The sequence below is a fragment of the Phoca vitulina genome, unplaced genomic scaffold, assembly GCF_004348235.1.
Source record: "Phoca vitulina isolate PV1807 unplaced genomic scaffold, GSC_HSeal_1.0 scaffold52, whole genome shotgun sequence".
NCBI lineage: Eukaryota > Metazoa > Chordata > Mammalia > Carnivora > Phocidae > Phoca > Phoca vitulina.
The window spans coordinates 7,049,733-7,071,729 of record NW_022589755.1 but is presented as its reverse complement, the minus strand read 5'-3'; the positions used below and the strand labels follow the sequence as shown (position 1 = coordinate 7,071,729).

Genomic DNA, 21,997 nt, shown 5'->3' with positions numbered 1-21,997 from the left:
TTCCTCAAACCCAGGATTTACGGCGTCCAGCCCCTTCCTCCCTCAGACCCAGGAATCCAGGCCCCAGCTCCCTCCGTTTCCAGACCTACAGGTTCCAGACCCTCAAGACACAGGAGTCCACGACTCCAGCTCTGTCCCGAAGAGACCCCAGCGTCACAACCTCAGACAGACAGAGAGAAAGCTATTGACTAAAAGTTCAAAGTTTTAATCCGAATTTGGACAAGTGTTGGGAAAACCAAACTTTGGCCATAGGAACGTCTCCCTCCCCAAGCCAACGAGGACCAGACCACGCCCCCAGGCGCCCTGAGTGGCTCCAGATCGCGGGGCGGTTCCTCCGGGCCCCGCCCCCACGCTCCGACGGGCTGCGGCGCTCGGGCGGGTCAGAAGCTGGACTGCAGCAGCGTGACTCGTAGAGGCCACGCCCCCTCCTCTTGGGTCATGGCGGGAGGGGCGGTCCCGGATTCCCACGTGGGCTCCCAGGAGGCGGGGCCTGCGCCGCGCCCACTACCTCGGCGGGAGAACCCGGCGGAGCGGGAATTAGCCACTGGAGATCTTGGGGGCGAGGTCACCTGGGGGGTGGGGTCTGACGGAGGCGGTGGCGCAGGGGGAAGAGGGTCTCCTCGGGAGTCCGAGTTTCCACCTGGACGGCACGAGTGGACAGTGAGAATGGCAAACTTTGGCACACAGGAGTCCGGACCCTCAGTCCCCTCCTCCCTCAGACCCACAGGCCTGGCGCCCCACCTCCACCCCCAGATCCAACAGTGTTGAACTCCTGTCTCCTCCTGCCTGGGATCTGGAACTCCCAAAAACCCTCTACGGCACTCTCCCCATCCAGACATAGGATCCCAGCAGCTCCCAGAACCCTCCCGACCAGAACCAAGGATTCCAGGCTCTGGGTCCCTCTTCCCCAAAACCCCTCTTCCCCCAAACCCAGGAGTCCAAGGTCCCCAGCCCCTCCTCACCCGTCATCATTCTGTGCCACTGCGATGCCTCAGTGGCCAGAGCTTGAGAGAGGCTGAGGACTCTCTCCCGGTGCCCTTCGGCTGTCGGCAAATAAGGGGTGGTATTCCTCGGACTAAAAAAGAAAAAGAGAGAGAGAGAGATCTGGGGGACGTCGACAATTAGCCAGTACTGCAGTGCCACGCGCGTCCTTCTGGGAGTTGTAGTCCTTAGGCCATGTCCCTAAAGGACTTTAAACAGGGTGTGGCCCTCATGGAGGCCTGCGCGCGTTGTGGGATTTGTAGTCTAGTCCTCCCTACATTTCACCCGCTTTCCTGACGCAGGAGCGGAGTTTGATATCGACCCAGTTCTGCAGTTTGGGGAACTGCAGTTCTCCTGTAGATCTAGGTGCTTTCTGATGCCCCAGGAAGTCAAGCAACTCTAGAAGGTTCTGCAGTCTGTACTTTAGTACTCAAAAGACAGCAATAATAATGCCTTCCCTTTGGAAATTGATTTCCTGCTTTTTGCCCCACTCTCCAGTTCTTTACCTGCTCCAGGATCCAGAGCTTCTGAGCCATTTGGGGGCTCCTGAGTGTCCCTGGACAGGCTGCAAAGGAATTGGGGCCTTAAAATTCCTCCTCACCTGGAAGTGCCCACGTGCTCATTTTGAGGGTGAAATGAAGGGGGCTCAGAGAGGGAATGAAATTGCCCCAGAGACAATGTTTAACTTTACATGCATTCCTGGAAAACAGCAAGAGTTAAGAAAATCCGCCCCCACCCCCACCCCCCAACACACATCCTTTTGCGTTCTGGGAAATGGCTTACCACAGAACCTCTCTTCCTTCCTATGACCTCCACAGGACTGACAGATGATCACCCCCTTATTTACCTATGACAAGGCCAGGAACAGGCCCTCCAAATTCACAATTTTTGGCTCATAAGGAATTAGCTGAACTGCTCATCCCCCTAATACTAACTAGACAGAGAGATAAACATTTGGTGTTCCGCTGACTGAGACGCCTCCTGATTACAGAAATAATCCCAGCTGTAAAATCACCCTACCTATGACTTGTCTAATTACTCCCTAGGAAAGTCTCAGATGAAACCATCGGCCGAGAGACTCTTATCTTCAGATCTGGAAGGCTCTCCCCATTGTGACGGTATGAATATAATCATTTCCTTACTTGCTCATTTTCCCCCCCTTTGATAATACATAGTAACTAAAAAAAAAAAAAAAAAAGCAGGGCCCACAGTCCAGACCTGTGACCCCCATCCTGAGGGAAAAACATTGGTGAAGAGGTCTCTGCCTCCCCCGCCCCCACCCCACAAGGGGAGCCACCAGCATAGGTACACTTTGGGGTGAACTTGGAAACCCAGCTCTGGGTAAAGAGGGAGGGAAATCCCTATTTTACAGAGAGGGAAACTGAGGCTCACACTAGGAACAGAGGATCCACTACCACCCCACCGCCCCACCTTGCACCCTCTGTTCCCTTCACCCTCGGTTCTGTGTCAGGCTGGCGTCTGGTTGGGGACAGCGTCCCCCCCAGAGTGAGAAGCCGGGGGGAGGCCGGGCGAGGGAGAGGTCGTCCAAACTCCTGGTTTCTGCGTATTCTCTCCATCTGCTCCTGAGCACTCATCCGAGGCCGGGCGAGGGGGGCCTGGGGAGATGAGAAACACCTTGAGGCCCCAACCTGGGCCTCCTCTTTCTCTCTTCCCTGAACCTCTCGGCCTTCAGTGTTGCGCTTTCCAGTAAGTTCATCACTAGACTCAGAAGGATCTTTCTGCAGCCAGAGCTGAAGCCATCCTCCCATGCCTCCAAGCACCCTCAGGACAAAGGTGTTTGAGGCCCCACCCGCCCCCCTGGCCTCATTTCCATCTGCTGCCCTGTTCGAATCCAAAGCCACAGCCCAACAAACACCCACATGTCCTGGACATGCCCAGCTTCCTCACACTGGTAATTAGGAGCCGGGTTGTCAACTCTGGGTTCCTTGTGATGAAAAACAACTCTGAGTCAGCTTAGACAGAAATGCAGGAGGAATGAGATGCATTCACTAAATTGTCAAGAGGATCCGTTTGGGTTGGCCTTTGAGAAGGCTTTGTGAGCGCTCTCTTGCTCCCGAAACCAGATGGATGACACAACAGGGACAACACCATAACGCCATGTGATAAGTGGAGTGGGCGGCCACAAGACAAGGACCTTCCAGAAGCTAGGACGGAGGCCTGAAACAGATCCTTCCCCGGCACCTTCAGAGGGAGCACAGTTCCGCTGACACCTCCATCATGGACCTCTAGCCTTAAGAACTTAAAATGCAAGAGGACAGAGATAAATCAAAGAAGAAGAAAAGGGGCGCCTGGGTGGCTCAGTCGTTAAGCGTCTGCCTTCGGCTCAGGTCATGATCCCAGGGTCCTGGGATCGAGTCCCGCATCGGGTTCCTTGCTCAGTGGGAAGCCTGCTTCTCCCTCTCCCACTCCCCCTGCTTGTGTTCCCTCTCTCAGTGTGTCTCTCTCTGTCAAATAAATTTTAAAAAGAAGAAGAAGAAGAAGGAGAAGGAGAAGGAGAAGGAAAAGAAGAAAAACCCACTAAAATGAAACCAGAACTCTGGAGATAATCCCAAGGGCGTGGCTGGACACCCGTTTGCTGAGAGATTAGACATGTGACGTGTGGGTCCAGGAAATCAGCTCAGCAGAAATGCCACCAGCCTGAACTGAAGGGGACAGACTGGGGATGAAATGCAGGAAGGTTGTCATTCGGGCAGGAACCAGGCCAGGGCGACAGATCTCTCCTGCTGCAGACATGTGTCATCCTTCAGGAAACGGGGGCCATGTGGACACAAACGCATACAGCAAGAATGCCAGGGGACACCTGGAGTTCTCTTGCCACCAGTCAAGGGACTATCAGATGTCTGGGAACAGACCCTTCCCGGGTGCCTTCCGAAGGAGCATGATTTTGGACTTCTAGCCTACGACCCGAAGACAATCCATTTGTTGTCTCAACAAACAAAACCAGAGGGAAGAGAACCTTTAGCTGCAGCCTCCTACTAGAAGATTTTAGGGAGCCGGCTTGGGATCAGCTGCCTGGTACAGGGCCAGTTTACTCTGGTTGGCTCTGATCTGGGCAATTGTGAGTCACAGGTCCACCTGCTGTAAAAATGATGGCCCCTGTATATTGACCCTATATTTCTTCTTCCCAGTGGGCCAGCCCATTGGCCCCAAGCCGCCATCACCAAATTCTAAGGTTCACACACCCACTTGTTTTAGACACAGCCCAAGTAGGCAGATAATTGTAGCCATTTACAGCCTGCTGGCTTTGAATCCTCCAGGAAACAGGAGCTCCATCCCAGGACCCCGAGATCATGACCTGAGCCAAAGCTCCCAGTCCTAAACACTCCTGCCTCCGGAATCCAGCAATTTCGGAACTCCCCACTGTAGGACATCGGCTCTCCGCTTTGCTTGCGGAGACTGCATCTTACGAGAATAGGTCTGTCTTAAGCAAGTCATACATTCAGCTTTGCCTCCAACACAGACTAGCAGCCTCTGTCGGGATCACCTCCATGCTGTTGCACATATAGCTTGCACCCTCTGTTTGAAGGACCATTTTCTGCATGGCCCACATCTTTTTTTCACTCATCCGGACTCAGCTTCCCAATTGTTAAAAAAAAAAAAATTTAATTTTTAAGCAATCTGTACGCCCAATGTGGGGCTCGAACTAACAACCCCAAGATTAAGAGTCCCATGCTCTACCAACCAAGCCAGCCAGGCCCCCCAACTTCCCTATCCTTTAAAAGGCTTCCTGATGCTTTGAGTCTTATCCCTGTCGGTTATGTAGGATTGGATTTGTATCTCTCTCCCATCAGACGGGAGCATCAGGTTTAATTCTTGGCTGGACCCCCAACCCCTCCCACAGGGCCTGGATCCCAGCAGGCCTCTATATGCTGAGCAAATAAAGGGATTTGAGATTTCTTCCTGCAGCTACCACCCCTCAAAGCTCAGGGGAGAAGGGAGAAGCGGCAGCTCCTTGGCCCTCCTAACACACTGCTTGGATTGGTCATCTGCTTATGTCTTTTTTGTGGGCATCAGAATGGTCCTGCCAAGACCAGAAGCCAAGCTTTTCCTGCAGGACCCCTCTACCAGCTTTCGGATGGGGGGAGCCATAGAAAAATAGAGGTCGTGATGCAGAGGTTCATCACCCAGCAAATTCAGCTCAAAAGCGTAGATCCTTGGGGTGCGTGGGTGGCTCAGTCAGTTAAGCATCTGCGTTCAGCTCAGGTCATGATCCCAGGGTCCTGGGATCAAGCCCTGTGTCCGCCTCCCTGCTCAGTGGGGAGCCTGCTTCTCCCTCTGCCCCTACCCCCAACTCATGTTCTCTCTCTCCCTCTCTCTCGATAGCTCGAGATAGCATTAAGTGGAGAAATTCAGGTTTCATAGGGTACGCATGGGGAATCCACACGGACATGGAAATTCCAGAGGCAGTCGGGCAAAATGAGGTTATGTGTGTCGTTCTGAACCAGGGAGAAGGGGGCAGCGGTCTGGGACTTCATGGGAAAGGAAAGGAAAATCACACTTCACAGGGTGATTAAAAGAGCAGAGGTTTAGGAATTAGATGGTTGCCTTGTCCTACAGATGGGTCACTCAGATAACATTTATCTCAGCTAATAACCTTTCATCTGGGAAAGACCCCCAATCTAGATTCTTCTATGTAGTTAGGGGAGGGGCAAAAGTTTCTCTTGAGCCCGTAGGGTCTCAACTACCTTCAGCTCAGAATAATCATCATGCCAAAGTGGCCCATCTTGGGGTCCCTCAGCTGCTACACAGTTCATTGCTGATCTTCAACAGTGTATGTGTATCAGGGACCAAGAGATTCCAACTGGTTTGCTCAATTAAAACGAGACCTCCCAGGGGCGCCTAGGTGGCTCAGGTCATGATCTCAGGGTCATGAGATCAAGCCTTGCATTGGGCTCCGTGCTCAGTGAGGAGTGTGCTTGTCCCTCTCCTAACCCTCTGTTCCTCACCTCCCCCCACCCCCCGCTCACCTGTACTCTCTCACTCAAATAAAAAAATAAATAAAATCTTTTAAAAAATAAGAAATAAAAAGTGTATGATATTTATAATCCATTTTTATTCCACTCTGACTCGATCAATCATTTAGTTGTTCATTGCTCTATTTTTGAAAACCACAAGTTTAAATTGAGAGGTTATTTATAAACTGAGCCCCATTTAAGTATGAATATTCATAGTATTGCTAGAGGAATGTAATGTGTCTGATTAAGGGCGCTGTGCCAGACGCTGCTGGAGGATTTATTTATTTATTTATTTATAGATTTTATTTATTTGACAGAGACATAGCGGAGAGGGAACACAAGCAGGGGGAGTGGGAGAGGGAGAAGCAGGCTCCCCGATGAGCTGGGAGCCGGATGCGGGGCTCGATCCCAGGACCCCGGGATCATAACCTGAGCCAAAGGCAGACGCTTAGCCTACTGAGCCACCCAGGCGACCCTAGAATCTGCAAATTTTGGCATTTTGCATTACATCTGGTCCCCAGGGTTTTGGATAAAGTTTGAAGATCGGTATAACTATAATCTACCTTCCTCTCAACCAACATCTCCAGTTCTTCCACTTAACCTAGTGGAAGTTAGGTTATCTCCCGCCTGGACTGTCCTCACTGGGTCCCCTGCCTCGGAGCTCGCCCCACAGCTTGTTCCCCGCATGGCCGGCAGAGGGCGCCGGCTCCCGCTTATCGCAGCTCAGAACCCTCCGCGGGGCGCACCTTGAACCACAAGCCCCACACCGCCAATACCCGTCTCTCCTCTCCTCTCCACCCCTCTCTCCCTCGCTCGCTCACTCGGTTCCAGCCACACGGGTGGCCCCTAAGCACCAGAAATGCAGTGAGTGCAAGCGATTTTTTAAAAATTTTATTTCGGGGCGCCTGGGTGGCTCAGTCGTTGGGCGTCTGCTTTTGGCTCAGGTCATGATCCCAGGGTCCTGGGCTCCCTGCTCAGCAGGAGGCCTGCTTCTCCCTCTCCCACTCCCCCTGCTTGTGTTCCCTCTCTCGCTGTGTCTCTCTCTGTCAAATAAATAAAATCTTTAAATTAATTAATTAATTAATTTTATTTCCTTTTAATTCATTTAAATTTAAATAGTCCGATGTAGCTACCGGCTACCTTATTGGACAGCCATGAAGATATATATATATTTTTAAGATTTATTTTATTTATTTGAGAGAGAGAGAGAGCGCACGAGCGGGAGGGGCAGAGGGAGAGAGAATCTCAAGCTGACTCCGGGCTGAGTGCAGAGCCTAACTCGGGGCTCCATCTTACGACCCTGAGATCACGACCTGAGCCAAAACCAAGAGTGGGATGCTCAACCAACTGTGCCACCCAGGCGCCCCCAGCCATGAGGATATTTAATAAATATTTTCAAATGAATGAATGAAGTCCTTACTACATCTAAATACTATTTTCTTTTCTTTCTTTCTTTCTTTTTCTTTTTTTTTTTTTAAAGATTTTACTTATTTGAGAGAGAGAGAGATAGTGAGAGACAGCAGGAGCAGGGGGAGGGAGATGGGGAGGGGCAAACGCAGGGCTCGATCCCAGGACCCTGGGATCACCACCTGAGTGGAAGGCAGATGCTTAACTGACTGAGCCACCCAGGCATCCCTAAGCACTATTTTCAACCCTAGTTTGAGATCCAATTTGAATCTTCACATCAGCTCTGGCGGGGATGGGGGAGTGGGGTGCTAGGAGCTCCATTTTGCAGATGAGCACACGCAGGCTGAGAGGTTTCATAACAGACCCAAAGTCACACGGCTTAGAATTAGCAGAGACAAAATTCAATCCCAGCACTCTCAACAAATCTCACTCTCTCTGCTCTGGGGCATGATCTCAGAACTCCTTTCTCCCAGCTGTTTGCCCAGAGTGGGTGGTGGTCGGGTTAAAGGGTTACAGATGGGCCTGAGGACGCGCGGATGGACCACCTACCTTGGTTCCTGGTTGTGGGGAAGCCGGCCGGCGACTCTCGGGGCTGGAGGCCCGGGAGACCCTTGGAGATCCAAGACCTGGGAGTGCAGAATAGGGACTTGGTGAGGGCAGGGAATGCCAAGCAAGTCCCATCCAGCCCAGGACGCTCACCTGAGCGAGGGCTGGAGAGGTCTCTGTCGCCCCCGGGGGGCCGTCCCCAGTCAGCCTCAGGGGACCGGGATGAGCTTAGTTCCAAGGACTCAGGCAGGCTCTGGAGGGGTCAGGAAAGGAGAATAATGCTTATCATCGTCATTCTTTTTTTTTTTTTTTTTTAAGATTTTATTTATTTTTTGACAGAGAGAGAGACAGCAAGAGAGGAACATAAGCAGGGGGAGTGGGACAGGGAGAAGCAGGCTTCCCGCCGAGCAGGGAGCCCGATGCGGGGCTCTATCCCAGGACCCTGGGATCATGACCTGAGCCGAAGGCGGATGCTTAATGACTGAGCCACCCAGGCGCCCCTATCATCATCATTCTTACTATTTCTCAGACACTCAGCAACCAAGACACAGCATGAATAGGAGTCAGATTGAAAACCAATCTGGTTTCAAATCTCAGCTCTGCCATTTATGAGCTGTGTGACCCTGGGCAAGTTACTTTACCTCTCTGGGCCACATTTCATCTTTGATATGAAGATCGCATTGAATCCCCTCCATAAACCTGCAAAGCAGCAATTATTATCCCTATTTGACATAGGGAGAAGCCAAGGCCCCAAGAATGAAGTCGACGGCTGAGATCAAAGATGGCAGAGCTGGATCTGAACCCAGGTCTCTCGGATACACAATCAGATGGTCAAGGCCCACAGCAGCTCTAACCCAACTACAACAACAGAGGCTCCTGCCTCCTGAGGGCCTACTCCGTGTCAGACACTTTCTAATCATCATCTCTCCTTTTTACAGAACCCTACAAGTTGAGGGTTATGATCAGCGGTGTCTCGTAAATGTTGAATAAATGCCTCTCTGGGAGAAAACCGCCCTGGTTTGCAGCATTGGCCAATCTCTGTGGTGCAAATACTCCCACCATGGTCAATTTCAAGCTACCAATATGACATCACTGAATACGGAGTTGAGATGAGATGCACAGAAGTGGCTTTTGGGAGGTGCTGGGAGCTGGCTCCAGCATAACGCTGGACTACGATCACAAGATAACAAAGAAACAAAGGCTTCTGGAGTTTAGGATACTTGCCTGTGGATGGTTAGCTGAGAGAAAGAAAGGGAGAGAGAAAAAGGTTAAGTGGGTGATGAATTGTGCAGATGGGACAGGAAGCTGGGGGTGGGGAGAGAGGCTTGTGAGTCTCACCTCCCTCTCTGATGACTCCTCGCCTTGGAGTGCGGGGGATGGGGAGTCAGGTTCAGTGTTGGGGGGTGGCTTTTGTGGGCCCCCCCAGACCTGCCAGCGTGTCTTCCACCATCCATAGCTGCTGCTGAGCAGATGCTCTGTCCTGGGAGGAGGAAAGAAATCTGTTATTCAAAGGTGGGAAAATGCCAGGAGGATTAAAGTTGGGTCTGAAATCAGTGAGGCTATATTTATGGAGTCCTAAATGGATTATGTACGCATGGGGAGGTTATACTTGTGGATATCCATTTCCATATGGATATCCCATTGACCCACCACCATTTACCACAAACATGGTCTTTTCTAATCTGCTCTAAAGTGTGACCTGTTATACATAGGTGAGCATATAAATATGTGAGTCTGTTTCTGAATACCCTATTCTATTTCTTTGGTCCATTTGTCTAAACTACACTGTCTTTTTTTTTTTTTTTAAAGATTTTATTTATTTATTCATGAGAGACAGAGAGAGAGACAGAGGCAGAGGGAGAAGCAGGCTCCCCGCGGAGCAGGGAGCCCGATGCGGGACTCGATCCCAGGACCCTGGGATCATGACCTGAGCCGAAGGCAGAGGCTTAACCGACTGAGCCACCCAGGCGTCCCTAAACTACACTGTCTTATTAACTGTAGCTTTACAGTCAGACTTGACATTTATTTGCCTTAGTCCTCCAGCTTTGCTCTTGGAGGTTGCCTTGGCTACTCTTAGTCTTTTGCACTTCCAGACACAATTTAGAGTCAGCCCGTCAATCTCTACGTAGAAACCTCCCAGATTTGTATTGGGATTCTAAATCAATTTGGGGAGACTACATCTTTACTTTATGTATCTTTCCTATCCACGAACATGGTATATCTCTCCATTTATTTAGGTCTTCTTTAAGTTCTCTCAATGACGTTTTGTGGCTTTCAGAATAGATGTCTTGTATATATTTCATTAGATTTCTTCTTGGATATTTAATTTGTTTATGTCAATTACAAACACTGTTGCTTATAAATATTTATTCTCTATTCATTTGGTACTAACATACAAGAAGATAATTGATTTTTGCATATTATCCTTGCATTCAGTGACCTTGATGAATTTGTTTATTCTAATAGCTTAGCTGGAGATTATTTTGAATTTTCTACATTTATACAATCATGTGTCATCTGTAAATAAAAAACAGATTTACTTCTCTGGTCCTTACACCTTTATTTCCTAGACTTGTACTGTCTAGGACCCCTGGTACAATGTTAACTAGAACTGGTAATAGCAGACACCCTCGTCTTATTCCAGCTATCAGGCAGAAAATTCTCAATATTTCACTGCCAGTTATGTTTGCTGTAGGTTTGTTATAGATGTGTTATCAGATTAAGGAAGTTCCCTTCTATTCCTATTTTGCTGGGAGCCTTTATCATTAATGGATATTAAATTTAGTCAAATGTTTTTCCTGCATTTATTGAGATGATCATGTGCCTTTTCTCCTTTTTAAAAAAATGTGGTGAGGGGCGCCTGGGTGGCTCAGGCGTTAAGCGTCTGCCTTCGGCTTGGGTCATAATCCCAGGGTCCTGGGATCGAGCCCCACATTGGGCTCCCTGCTCCGCGGGAGGCCTACTTCTCCCTCTCCCACTCCCCCTGCTTGTGTTCCCTCTCTCGCTATCTATCTCTCTGTCAAATAAATAAATAAAGTCTTTAAAAATAATAAATAAATAAATAAACAAATAAAAATAAATTTTAAAATGTGGTGAAATACATGGACTGATTTTCAAGTGTTAAATTAACCTTGCATTCCTGTAATAAAGCTAATTTGGTTCTTTTTGTATATTGCTGGTGCTGAGAGATATTTAACACTAATTGTTGGGGGATTAGAGTTGAAGGGTGGATTTTAGGAAGAAAGGGAATGGATTTAACATGAAGAGAGCAGAGCTTAAATCTGTGAGTATGCATTTCATACTGGAAGTCAACAGTTTGTTTAATTTCCTTTTTTGGGCTTAAACCCACCACCCCGATCTCAAGACCTGAGATCAAGAGTCAGACACTTAATCAACTAAGCATCCAGGCACCCCTAGAAGTCAACATTTAAGGGGTGCCTGGGTGGCACAGTCAGTTGAGCATCTGACTCTTGGTTTTGGCTCAGGTCATGATCTCAGCCCAGAGTCTGCTTAAGACTCTCTCCCCGGGCGCCTGGGTGGCTCAGTTGGTTAGGCGACTGCCTTCGGCTCAGGTCATGATCCTGGAGTCCCGGGATCGAGTCCCGCATCGGGCTCCCTGCTCAGCAGGGAGTCTGCTTGTCCCTCTGATCCTCCCATCTCTCATGCTCTCTCTCTCTGTCTCATTCTCTCTCTCAAATAAATAAATAAAATCTTTAAAAAAAAAAAAAAAAAAGACTCTCTCCCCCTCTCCCTCTCTGTCTGCCCCTCCCCCATCTCTAAAATAAATAAATAGATCTTACAAAAAAGGAAGTCAACATTTTAAACTAAAGATATATGTTTCAGAAACTCAATTATTAGGCTTAGATTGAAGAAGTGGGGGGAGGGGCTCCTTACTGACTCAGTGGAGCTTGTGACTCTTGACCTCTGGGTTGTGGGTTCAGGCCCCACCATGGGTGTAGAGATTACTTAAAAATAAAATCTTAAAAAAAAAAAAAAGGATGAAGAAGTGGATCTGAAGCTAAGCAAGGAGGCTTATACTTCAGAAGCGGAGCCTGAACCAAGGGATTGGATTTAGAACTAGAAATTCCAGAGGATAAATATAACAGCAAAAGTCAGGAGGCAGGATGGGGACAGGGCTGAGGGGTGGAGCTTTGAACTGGAAGACAGGGCTTCAAAATTAGAGGAGAGATTTAGAACTAGAGGGGAGAGTGGTTCCGAACCTGAGACAGGTCTTCAAATGAAGGGCATGATCTCAAGTACAAAAAGGGGTTTAAAATGAAAGGCAATGACAGGGGGGAGGAGCTTGAAATGAAGTGGGAGGGGCTTCAATGCCCAAGGGGTTTTCAGGGGAAGATGGCGGAGAGGGTGGAGTTGGGGGACATACCTGGGGGGAACCAAGGTGTAGCAGGTACTCCAGGGTCTCCCTCAAGGTGCCCAGCTCCTGTTCCAGACTGCTGTATGCATCCCAAACCCGCTCTCGCTCCTCAGGTCCCAAAAAGGGGGAGACACAGGTTTAGTATGCCCACCCACCAGATCTTTCCCCACTCCATTTTTTCCCAGCTGAGGAGGAGGAAGAGAAGCCTGGTCCCTAGTGCCCTGGGGGGTATATGCACTACAATTCCCAAGAGCCTCTTCGCTCAGTCACTAGGATCCCCAGAGTCTATATGGAACCTGCCATTCCAATGAGCTGCTAGTGTAGACAAATAACAGATTTTCCTAAATTCTCTGACTACCTTTGAACTTCCCTAGGGAGATAGACTCTACAGATCCAATAAGCTCTTGGGACAGTCAAGATCACGAGCCCCAAGTGCCCCCGGGAAAGCATCACCATCATCATAGCAGTTAACATTGATTAGGCACCTACCATGTGCCAGGCACTGTTCTTAGCTCTCATTTAATTCTCATGAGGTAAGTATTATTAATGTCTCCATTTTACAGATAATAATTATAGCTAATATTTCTTACCATATACCAGGCACCTGTTAAATACTCATATACACTTCTTCTTCTTTTTTTTTTTTTTTTTAAGATTTTATTTATTTATTGGAGAGAGAGGGAGAAGCAGACTCCCCGCTGAGCAGAGAGCCCGATGCGGGACTCCATCCCAGGACCCTGGGATCACGACCCGAGCCGAAGGCAGACGCTGAACCGACTGAGCCACCCAGGAGCCCTCATATACACTTCTAAGGTATATATTTAGATGACATTTATATGATTTATATTTATATATGTATATATTTATATGCTATATATAAGATATATAAATATATAAAATACATTCTATATTAAATATAATACATCAGTGTTAAATATTCATTCATTCATGTATGTTATGTATAAATATATGTATTTATGAAATTCTTATAATGACTCCATGAAGTAAATACTATTTTTATTATTTCAAGTTTACATAAGAGGTATCTAAGGCCCAGAGGGGTTAAGTAACTTCTCTAAGGTGACACAGCTACAATGAATAGGAGTCGGAGTTGAGATTCAAAGCTAGGAAGCCCATATTAAATTCACCCTCTCAACTCACTAAATTAAGTCTCCTGTTTCTTGGCTGCTTGCCCCTCGCCCTCTAAGACTGTCAAGATGACTGATTTAAAACTTGGGGTGGGGGGAGGGCACCTGGGTGGCTCCATCAGTGAAGCACCCGACTCTTGATATCGGCTCAGGTCATGATCTCAGGGTCGTGAGATGGAGCCCGGGGTCCAGCTCCGCGCTGGGCGTGGAGCCTGCTTAAGATTCTCTCCCTCCATCTCCCTCTGCCTCTCACTCCCCTAAAAAAGAAAAAAACTTGGGGAGAGCAGAATTCTCAAGAACAACCTTCCCATGAGCTTCTGCTGTCGGGTTTCCCTTCGCTAACACCCTGTAGAGTCCTCCTGGGAGGGCATGCCCCTTCTCAGATGCTCACCTGAGTCAGGTGACAAAGAGTAGCCCTCACACTGACCAGTCGGTCCTGCAGGAGGCGCTGGTGCCCCCACGCCCTCCCTGGAGCCGCAGCCTCTCTGGTTTGGCCCAGCTGCTGCCTGGTCAGCTCCAAGGCAGCTTCTAGCTGCTCCTGCACCAAAAGGGAGGGTGGTTAGGCTTCTGAATCCACATTCAGCCCCAGGGATAGAGAAAAGGTGTCCTCCCAAATCCTTGGGTGTCCTGGGGAGCAGGAAGGGAGAGGCCACATGTCCTTCCCCATCTCAGAGCCTCATACCTTCTCCTCCTGCCTCTGGTCTAGCTCCTCCTGCAGCCTCCTCAGGAGCCGGTCCTGCCCACACAACTTGGTCAACAGAGTCTGGAGAAAGGAGAACAGGTGCTACTTATGGACCAGACCTGGCTCTTCCCCTGTCCTCCCTGCCACTCCCCACCCCCACCACCATCTAAAGCATTCTTCCCCAACTCTGAGTACTTGGAAGGGTTTAGACCACAGAAACTTACATCTGTCTCTAAGCTTTGGGGTAAACTTGAGTCCAGGGGGGGACCTGGCTGAGGAGAAGGAGAAAAGCCAGGGGTCACATGGACAGACAGGCCTTTATTGTAGCTCAGTGCTCAGTCAAGCCCTGTTTCTATTGATAGACCCCCTTCTCCTTAGTAGCTTTTTTTTTTTTTTTTTCCCTTTTTTTAAATGTAAGCTCCATGCCCAGCGTGGAGCCCAACCTGGGGCTTCAACTCACGACCCTGAGATAGAGACCTGAGCTGAGATCAAGAGTTGGATGCTTAACTGACTGATCCTCCCAGGCACCCGCTTATTAGCTTCGTTCCAAGCTTTAGCAGACCTCAGGAGACCACATGCCAGATTCCTGGCTTTAGGAAGATCCAATGACTCTGTTATCAAAAAGCTTCAGCAATGTTATAATTAATGGAGAACATTTAGACATTTCTTTTACAACTGAAAATAAAATAAGGATGCTCGCTACTATTGTTACAGTTTAACACTGTATTAGAGATCTTGACCAATGCTATAAGAAAAGAAAAAGGAAACAAGTAGAAGTGTAAGAATAGGAATGATATGCTCATCAACCCAGAGAAACCAACGAAATCAAAGAGTGATTAGAATAAGAGAATTTAGGGGCGCCTGACTAGCTCAGTTAGTGGAACATGTGCCTCTTGTTCTTGGGGTCTTGAGTTCGAGCCCCACGTTGGGTGTAGAGATTACTTTAAAAAAAAAAAAAAACTTAAAAACAAAGACTAAAAGAATTCAGCAAGGGTGCCAGGTGAAAGATGAAGTTCCAAACATCAATAGCCTATCTCTACACCATCCATAGCTAGAAAGTATAATTAAAAAAAAAGAAGATACCATTTAAATAGCTATAAAAACTATCAGGAATTTAGGAGTTATCTTAACAAGAGCATATAAGATCTCTATGGAAAAAAATTTAAAACAAATAAATACCCAGAAGATGATATGAATGAATGGAGAGATATTCGATATATATGCTACCCAGTTTGTGGCAGCCCTAGGAAACTAATAGAAGCATCAGTCAAGGGACCTTGAAATATTCACTCTTCTGTATGCACACTAGTCCAGGAGATGACATTCTCCATAGCAAAGAAAGCAATGGAGGGGGCTCTGGCAGATTTGAGGTGCCCCAGGACACTTACCAATAAAACCATGGAAGCCCGTGTCCCGGGAGCTCTCGGGGGTAGTTGGAGATATGTGGAGGAGCCAGAGGGAGCCTGGGAGGAATATTGAAATAGAGATGTTTAGAATTTGGCATGTTTGGGGCACCTGGGTGGCTCAGCGGTTAAGCGTCTGCCTTCGGCTCAGGTCACGATCCCAGGGTCCTGGGATCGAGCCCCGCATCGGGCCCCCTGCTCAGCCAGGAGCCTGCTTCTCCCTCTCCTGCTCCCCCTGCTTGTATTCCCCCTCTAGCTGTCTCTCTCTCTGTGTCAAATAAATAAAATCTTTAAAAAAAAAAAAAAAAAAAGAATTTGGCATGTTTTAGTAACAAATATTAGAGTGGGTGCATCCAGAATTGATGTGACTTAGGAGACTCTTTGAGGTTCACAACTGGGTCCCCGCAACTTCCTCAACTACCTGTTCTCCAGCTTTGTGCCACTGTGGGAACACATAGGATGATAATAAATGGACAAGCCTGGCAAAACTGCCCCAGGGTTCGATAGAAGTTGCAATCTACTCTCACTCTTACATTTGTGTTTAACTGTGGATATTCTGGGCTACAATTCCATGATGCTCAGGGGAAATAGCAGGTGACCATCTTGGAAAGCTAAACTGGAGACACAAGACAGGTGCACTCCAGACTACCTCTCCCAGCACTGTCTTGGAGGACAGTATTCTGGACTACAATCCCCATAACACTTAAGGTGTAATGGCCAGAGACTGGCCTGAAAAGACGGCCCTGAGGACTGATGGGAGATGAAGTCCACTTTCCCCTCACATCTGAACCCAGATGTGATTATGTTGAAACACAATCCCCATGATGCCCAGGGGACCATGGCCTGCAGACCAGCCTGGAAAGACAGACCATAGCCATATGGGAAATGTAGTCTCCCTCCCCATTACCTCTCTGCTCACCTGTGTTCTGGCCTCCTGACTCCAGTGCTGGGGACTCCTGGGGGGCCTTCCTCCCCCAGGCTCAGAGGAGGGTCCTCGCCGGGGAGTGGGGGGCCTGGAGAGTGTCTGGCGCTGAGGGCCCCAATCCAGGGGAGGCCGGACATCGATGCGACTCAGAGGGGTATGGGGTCTGGCAAGAGGTGCTATGTCACCGGAGGATGGAGGGGGTCTGCGTGCAGGAGCAGACCGGGGCCGGGGGAGACTCAGAGGGGAGGGAGGGCGAGAGAGGGCTGTGAATAGGCTGTTGGGCAGAGAGAATAGGGGAACTGGTGAACTAGAGCCCCCTCACCCTGCTACCCACCCAGTCAGCCTCATGTACCCTTTCAGTGAGTCTCATTGTCCCTCTAGAGTAGAACCCCTCTCTATTAGCCTGATCCTGAAAAACTTCCCCCTTTGTGGCATCTCCTTAGGACTACCTTTCTATGGGTTCTGACCTCACAAGAACTCCAGCAACTCACATCCACTCAAGAGAGAAAGCACAAAGCCGCACCTCGAATCAGCCGCAGACCCCGCCCTTCTCTTAGGCCATGCCCCCAAACATAGCTTTTCCTCTGACGCTCTGCCCCGTAGAACTTTCTTGTCCCAGACTCCCTCAACTCACTCCGGGCTCCTGGTCCTCCGGATCCGAGGTCCAGATTGGAGGTCGGCTGTGGGGCTGGGGGTGAGCAGCCCGGACCGTCCACGACCTCTGGAGAGCCGAGCCACCTCTGGTGACTCTAAGCCGTGTCTCTCTTCCCCTCTGCTCACTTCCGGGGGACCACCGGGGCCGCCAGGGCCCTCTCCGGGCTGCGGACGTGCGGGTGACCTGGGTCGCCCACTAACGAGTGGGCACAGAAAAAGACATCACTCCTCTGTACCTCATGACAGCCCTTATTCCCATTTCACGGGTGAACGCACGGGAACCTACACAGAATAAAGGGTAAGTGGTGCACGGTAAATCATTGTTCCCACTTTGCAGATGGGAAAACTGAGGCCTCGAGTGTGGAAGTGACTAGTGCAGGGCTACAAGGTCCATTGGGGTTTCCATTCCATTCATTCCCAGAATGAAACTTGGGAAAAGCCGGGACAGTTTGTCTAAAGCCTTTCTTTTTATATTTGACTTTCCTTAAGTGGTAGCTTTGGGGGTGGAGACTTCTGAGGGAGCCAGTCAGAATATGGAATATTGATGAAGGGGGGGGCTGGACAAAATGGTGGGCGGAGTTTAGAAGAGAAAGACTTTTTGCTGATTGGAAGACATAAAGTTCCCTGGAGGTGGGGCCTGAAGGGCGGAGCCGCCTTAGCTAGAAGATGTGTGATTGGACGTTGAAGAGGCGGGGCCTAAAGGGGGGCTGGAACTAATTAGATGGACTCCGATTGGAGGTACAGGTCAGGGGCGTGGCCAGGAACTATACTCACCAATCGTCCCCCTCTGCGCGCGAGGCCCGGCCCAGCGCCCTCAGCCAGCCGCGCAGATCCTCCAGAGTGTCAGCAGCCAGAACGTAGGTCCTCATGCCTGGGTGCTCGGCCTGCGGGGAGAGAGAGCTGGGGACCTGGACGCCCGGGCCCTCTAAAAAGGAGGATGCCATGGGCCCTGGTCAAGGCTTTTTATCTCCAATAATGGATGCTCCCATGGCTGCCCCCGTGGCCTACTGCCTTAGTGCCCACGGGGAACGGACGGACTCACGGTGAAGGTGAAGCGCCGCCCTCGGGGTGCTCCTGGCCCATCTGGCCTGATACTGTAGCTGGGGAGCAGGACGCTGCCCAGGACGCTCTCCTCGCGGCTGTCTGCAAAAGAGGGCCTGGGGTCAGGGATCACACAGGGATCTGGAGGCCAAGAGGCTAAGGGAAAGGGAGGGTGGGCAGGGGGCCCGTCCACCCCGTGCCAGCCGGGGCACTGACCCTTGTAATAGAAGAGGCAATGGCCGGAGAGGACGAACCAGCGGCGTTTCCAGAGCCGGAGCCCGGAGCTGTCCTGGGGAAACACAGTGGGAAGGGAGGCCTGAGTAGAAGGGGAGTGGGGAGAGGAAACGTGGAAATAAAGACAGTGACACCCGGGGACGGAGAAACCCAGAAAGAGGAGAGGAACAGACACATGTTTGCTGCAATAGATTGAGCCGGAGAGCTGGAAGCCAGAGTTTAGGGGTTGAGCTCACATAGATTCTGGACTCGGTCAGGCCTGAGTGGGGCTCCTAGCTCCACCCCTCTCGAACTATGCCATTAGACTAGTCATTTCCTGGCTAGGACACTCGTGTTTTCTCATCTGTCAATTGGGGATTGAGAAGTTACCAGAAGGTTGGAACGAGCTACTGTACAACCCGTGGGCTGGGACTTTATATACTCAGACTTTTGATTGGATTATTCCGGGGTCAGACACACAGAGAGGCCAGGAAGGTGGCACTGGGAGCCCTAACCTGAATCCTGCGTCTCCCCATCTCCTCTGCCAAAACTATTCCATCTCCAACCTTGTGCCCCTCTTCTCCTCTATAATCCATTCCTACAGAAGTCAGGTTGATCTTTTTCAGTTATGTCAGATGGTGGGAGTCCCCTGCTCAAAACAGAGCCTACCGTCATACTTAGAATAAATCTCAAATTCCTTCCCCTCTTTTACTGGCTTGCAGGGAATCTCAAACCTGGGTCTTAATAAAAATCACCAGGGGAGCTTATTAAAACACAGATTCCTGGGTCCCAACCCCAGAGTTCCTGAGTCAGTAGATCTAGGGTGGGCGGGGGCTGACAGTCTGCATTTCCAGCAAGTTCCTAGCAGGGACACATTGCAAACCACTGCCCTGCCATCCCTCCTATCTCCACCCTTGGCTGGCTCCAGACCCCAAGCTTTGGCCTGCCATAGGGCCTGTCGCTCTCAGATTCCCTCTGTCCCCCAGCTCTTAGCATAATGGGCTCCTTCTCGTCAGTTCGTTCTCAGCTCAAATGACGCCTTCCCTGACCAAGAGTCAAAGGATGCCCTCATCCCTCTACCACTTTTGTGCATATCCTCCTGTGTTATTTCTTCAGAGCAATTCCTACAATCTGAAATATGCTAATGTAGTACGCATCCCTGCCCCACCCCCTCTTGAGCGTACTATAGATACTTGTTTGTCTTATTTGGGCTTGGCATGTTATGAATATTCTGGAAGTGGTCACTGAATGAATGAAAGGGTGCAGGGAACAAGGACAGAAAAAGGGGGAAAGCCTCGTTAGAAAAAAGGAACACGTTTGGAGACTGGGAAGGAGAGAAACAGGGAACAGCCAGGGGCCCAAGCTCTAGCGTCACTCAGTGTCCCTTCCCTTCTTGTGCTCACTCCACCTGCTTATGAAGCCAGCCTCGGATGTGCACCGGGAGGTTGGGATCCCTTCGGAGAGCATTGCCTCTCTTCCCGAAGGCATGCACCTTGCTTACTGCCCTGGTAGGCTTCTGAGGAGAGAAGGAGGACAGAAATGAACAGGATGGTCTTGGGTGCCGTGGGATGCAGGCAACCCAAGGCCCTGGCTCGGCTGCCCTTAGACACCAAGCCAAGGAGGAAACTGAATTTTGAGATCAGAACTGGATGTGCATGGGGGCGCCTGGGTGGCTCAGTCGGTTAAACGGCTGCCTTCGGCTCAGATCATGATCCCAGGGATGGAGCCCCGCATCGGGCTCCCTGCTCAGTGGGGAGCCTGCTTCTCCCTCTCCCTCTGTCTGCCGCTCTGCCGACTTGTGTTCTCTCTCTGTGTGTCAAATAAATAAATAATCTTAAAAAAAAAAAAAAAAAAAAGAACTGATGTGCATGGAGTCCAGTGGGACTGTTACTCTGGTTGAATTAGGAAAATCCAAGGGGTGGGGACAGCTGGGAGTGCCTGTGAATTCCTAGCTGGGGCTGTTGGGCAGTCTGGGATCTTACTAGGTGTGGTGGAGCCCATCGCTAAGGGTCCTTGCCCTTAACAACGGGAATCCTTTGGGTTGGCACGGAACCCAGGGCTGGGAAACAGGAGGATGGGGCAGTCCAGAGCCCTGCCCTCCTCCCCAGCCCCTCCAAGAACCTCGAACCTTGGTGCTCAGGCTGCCCAGCGAGGAGATGGTGGAGGCGCTGCTGGCCAGGCTGAGGCTGCTCCGAGGTCTGCCCTCCTCCATCAAGGGCTTAGGGAGAGAAAGAAAGGGTCTGTGTGCCTGTCTCTGCAGCTGACCCGGCTGGGGACAGAGACGGGGTCAGGGGCTCGCAGGTCGGAGGAGGCTGAGGAGAAAGAGCCCGTTGTCTGGGGACGGGGGGGCTGGGGGAGGCCCTGGCCCGGGACTGCATACCGAGAGTGATGCCAAGAGAGGTGGGCGGCACTGGCAGCTGCGGGGAGGGGGCAGCTGTCTGCAGCCCAAGACAGAGAATAGGGGCTCCTTTATTCTTGCCCCCTGCACTCTAGGCAGGAATTTGACCCTCTCTGTGCTCAGGGAGCCCCCAGTCCCTGCCTCTTCCCGGCCGCCCCCAGCTACCTGTCTCCTGCCCTCCACCCGCACCCCCAAGAAAACCCTGCCAAGTTCTGGGATGCCAGGAATGCACACCCAGGCAGTCCCTCCCAGGCGAGCCAGGGAACTTACCAGCTCTGGGGTCCCAAGGGCGGGGGCAAGAGGGCCGTGTGAGTGCTGAGGCCCCCAGCTGCAGTGTCCCTCCTTTTCTGGCGGGATGGGGGACGACCTCTCAGACTTGTCTCCCTTCTCACCTGCTCACTCACGCGCGTTTTGCTTTTCTTTTCGTCTCTCCTCTCTTCTGATCACTCTTCCCTTTCTTTCAGAGCGTCTCTGTCTCTGGCCTCACCTTGTCTCTCAGTCTCTAATCTCTCTCTTTCAGTCGCCTCTCACTCATTCTCTCTCCCCCGCCCCCAGCACTTTCCCTTCCAGTCTTTCTGTTTCTGTTCCAGATCTTTTTCGCTCAGACTTACAGAGTCTCTCCTCCTCAGGTTTCCGTCTCGTTCTCTCCCCCTCTCTCTCCCTCACCCTCAAGCTCTTCCTCCTTCTCTCTCTCTGTCCCCACCGACGCTGTTTCCTCCTCTCCCTCAGATTCCCCTTCTGTCTTCCTCCCCTCTCCGATTCTCTTTCCTCCCTGCTGGTCGGCCAGCCGCCCACGCTGCGGTCTCCCCTTCCAATCCCGGCTGACCCCGCCCCCCGTGTCCCCCCCCCCCCCCCCCCCCCCCCCCCCCCCCCCCCCGCCGGCCCCCCCCCCCCGGGGGGGGGGGGGGGGCCCCCCCCCCCCCCCCCCGACTCTTGGGTCCCTGCTGGGCTGGGATTCCTAACTGTTTGGAGAGGAGGAGCAGGGCCCAGACTCCGGGGTCGGGCCACTGGCACGCTGAAGGAAGGTAGCTGGGATCCTGGAACTAGAGGGGTTCAGACTTCTGGGTACCTGACAAGGTGTGAGCCTGGAGTCAGGACTCCTGAGTTGTTAATGGAGCCGGGCATCTGGAAATGTGTTTGAGCGGATGGGTCCAGGTTTTCCAGGGAGGAGAGAGTGACCCTGGACTCCTGGATTATGGCTAGGGCGGGGTCAGGTGGCCATGTCAAACATCTACCTCAGATCCAGGT

General features: G+C 50.8%; 1 protein-coding gene across 1 annotated transcript; it reads right to left on the bottom strand.

The window, feature by feature from the left end:
* Positions 1–16: 16 nt before the first annotated feature.
* PLEKHA4 (pleckstrin homology domain containing A4) lies at positions 17–21,432 on the bottom strand. The gene is given in 21 exon segments (XM_032388521.1): positions 17–640; positions 963–1,075; positions 1,488–1,546; positions 2,436–2,597; positions 7,914–7,990; positions 8,064–8,163; positions 9,249–9,332; positions 9,334–9,390; positions 12,295–12,393; positions 13,825–13,971; positions 14,116–14,196; positions 14,340–14,387; positions 15,504–15,578; positions 16,438–16,717; positions 17,078–17,293; positions 17,872–17,981; positions 18,140–18,240; positions 18,355–18,427; positions 19,760–19,867; positions 20,480–20,569; positions 21,020–21,432. Coding segments are annotated over 20 exon segments (2,334 nt in total). The 5' UTR covers positions 20,564–20,569; positions 21,020–21,432; the 3' UTR covers positions 17–380.
* Positions 21,433–21,997: the final 565 nt, after the last annotated feature.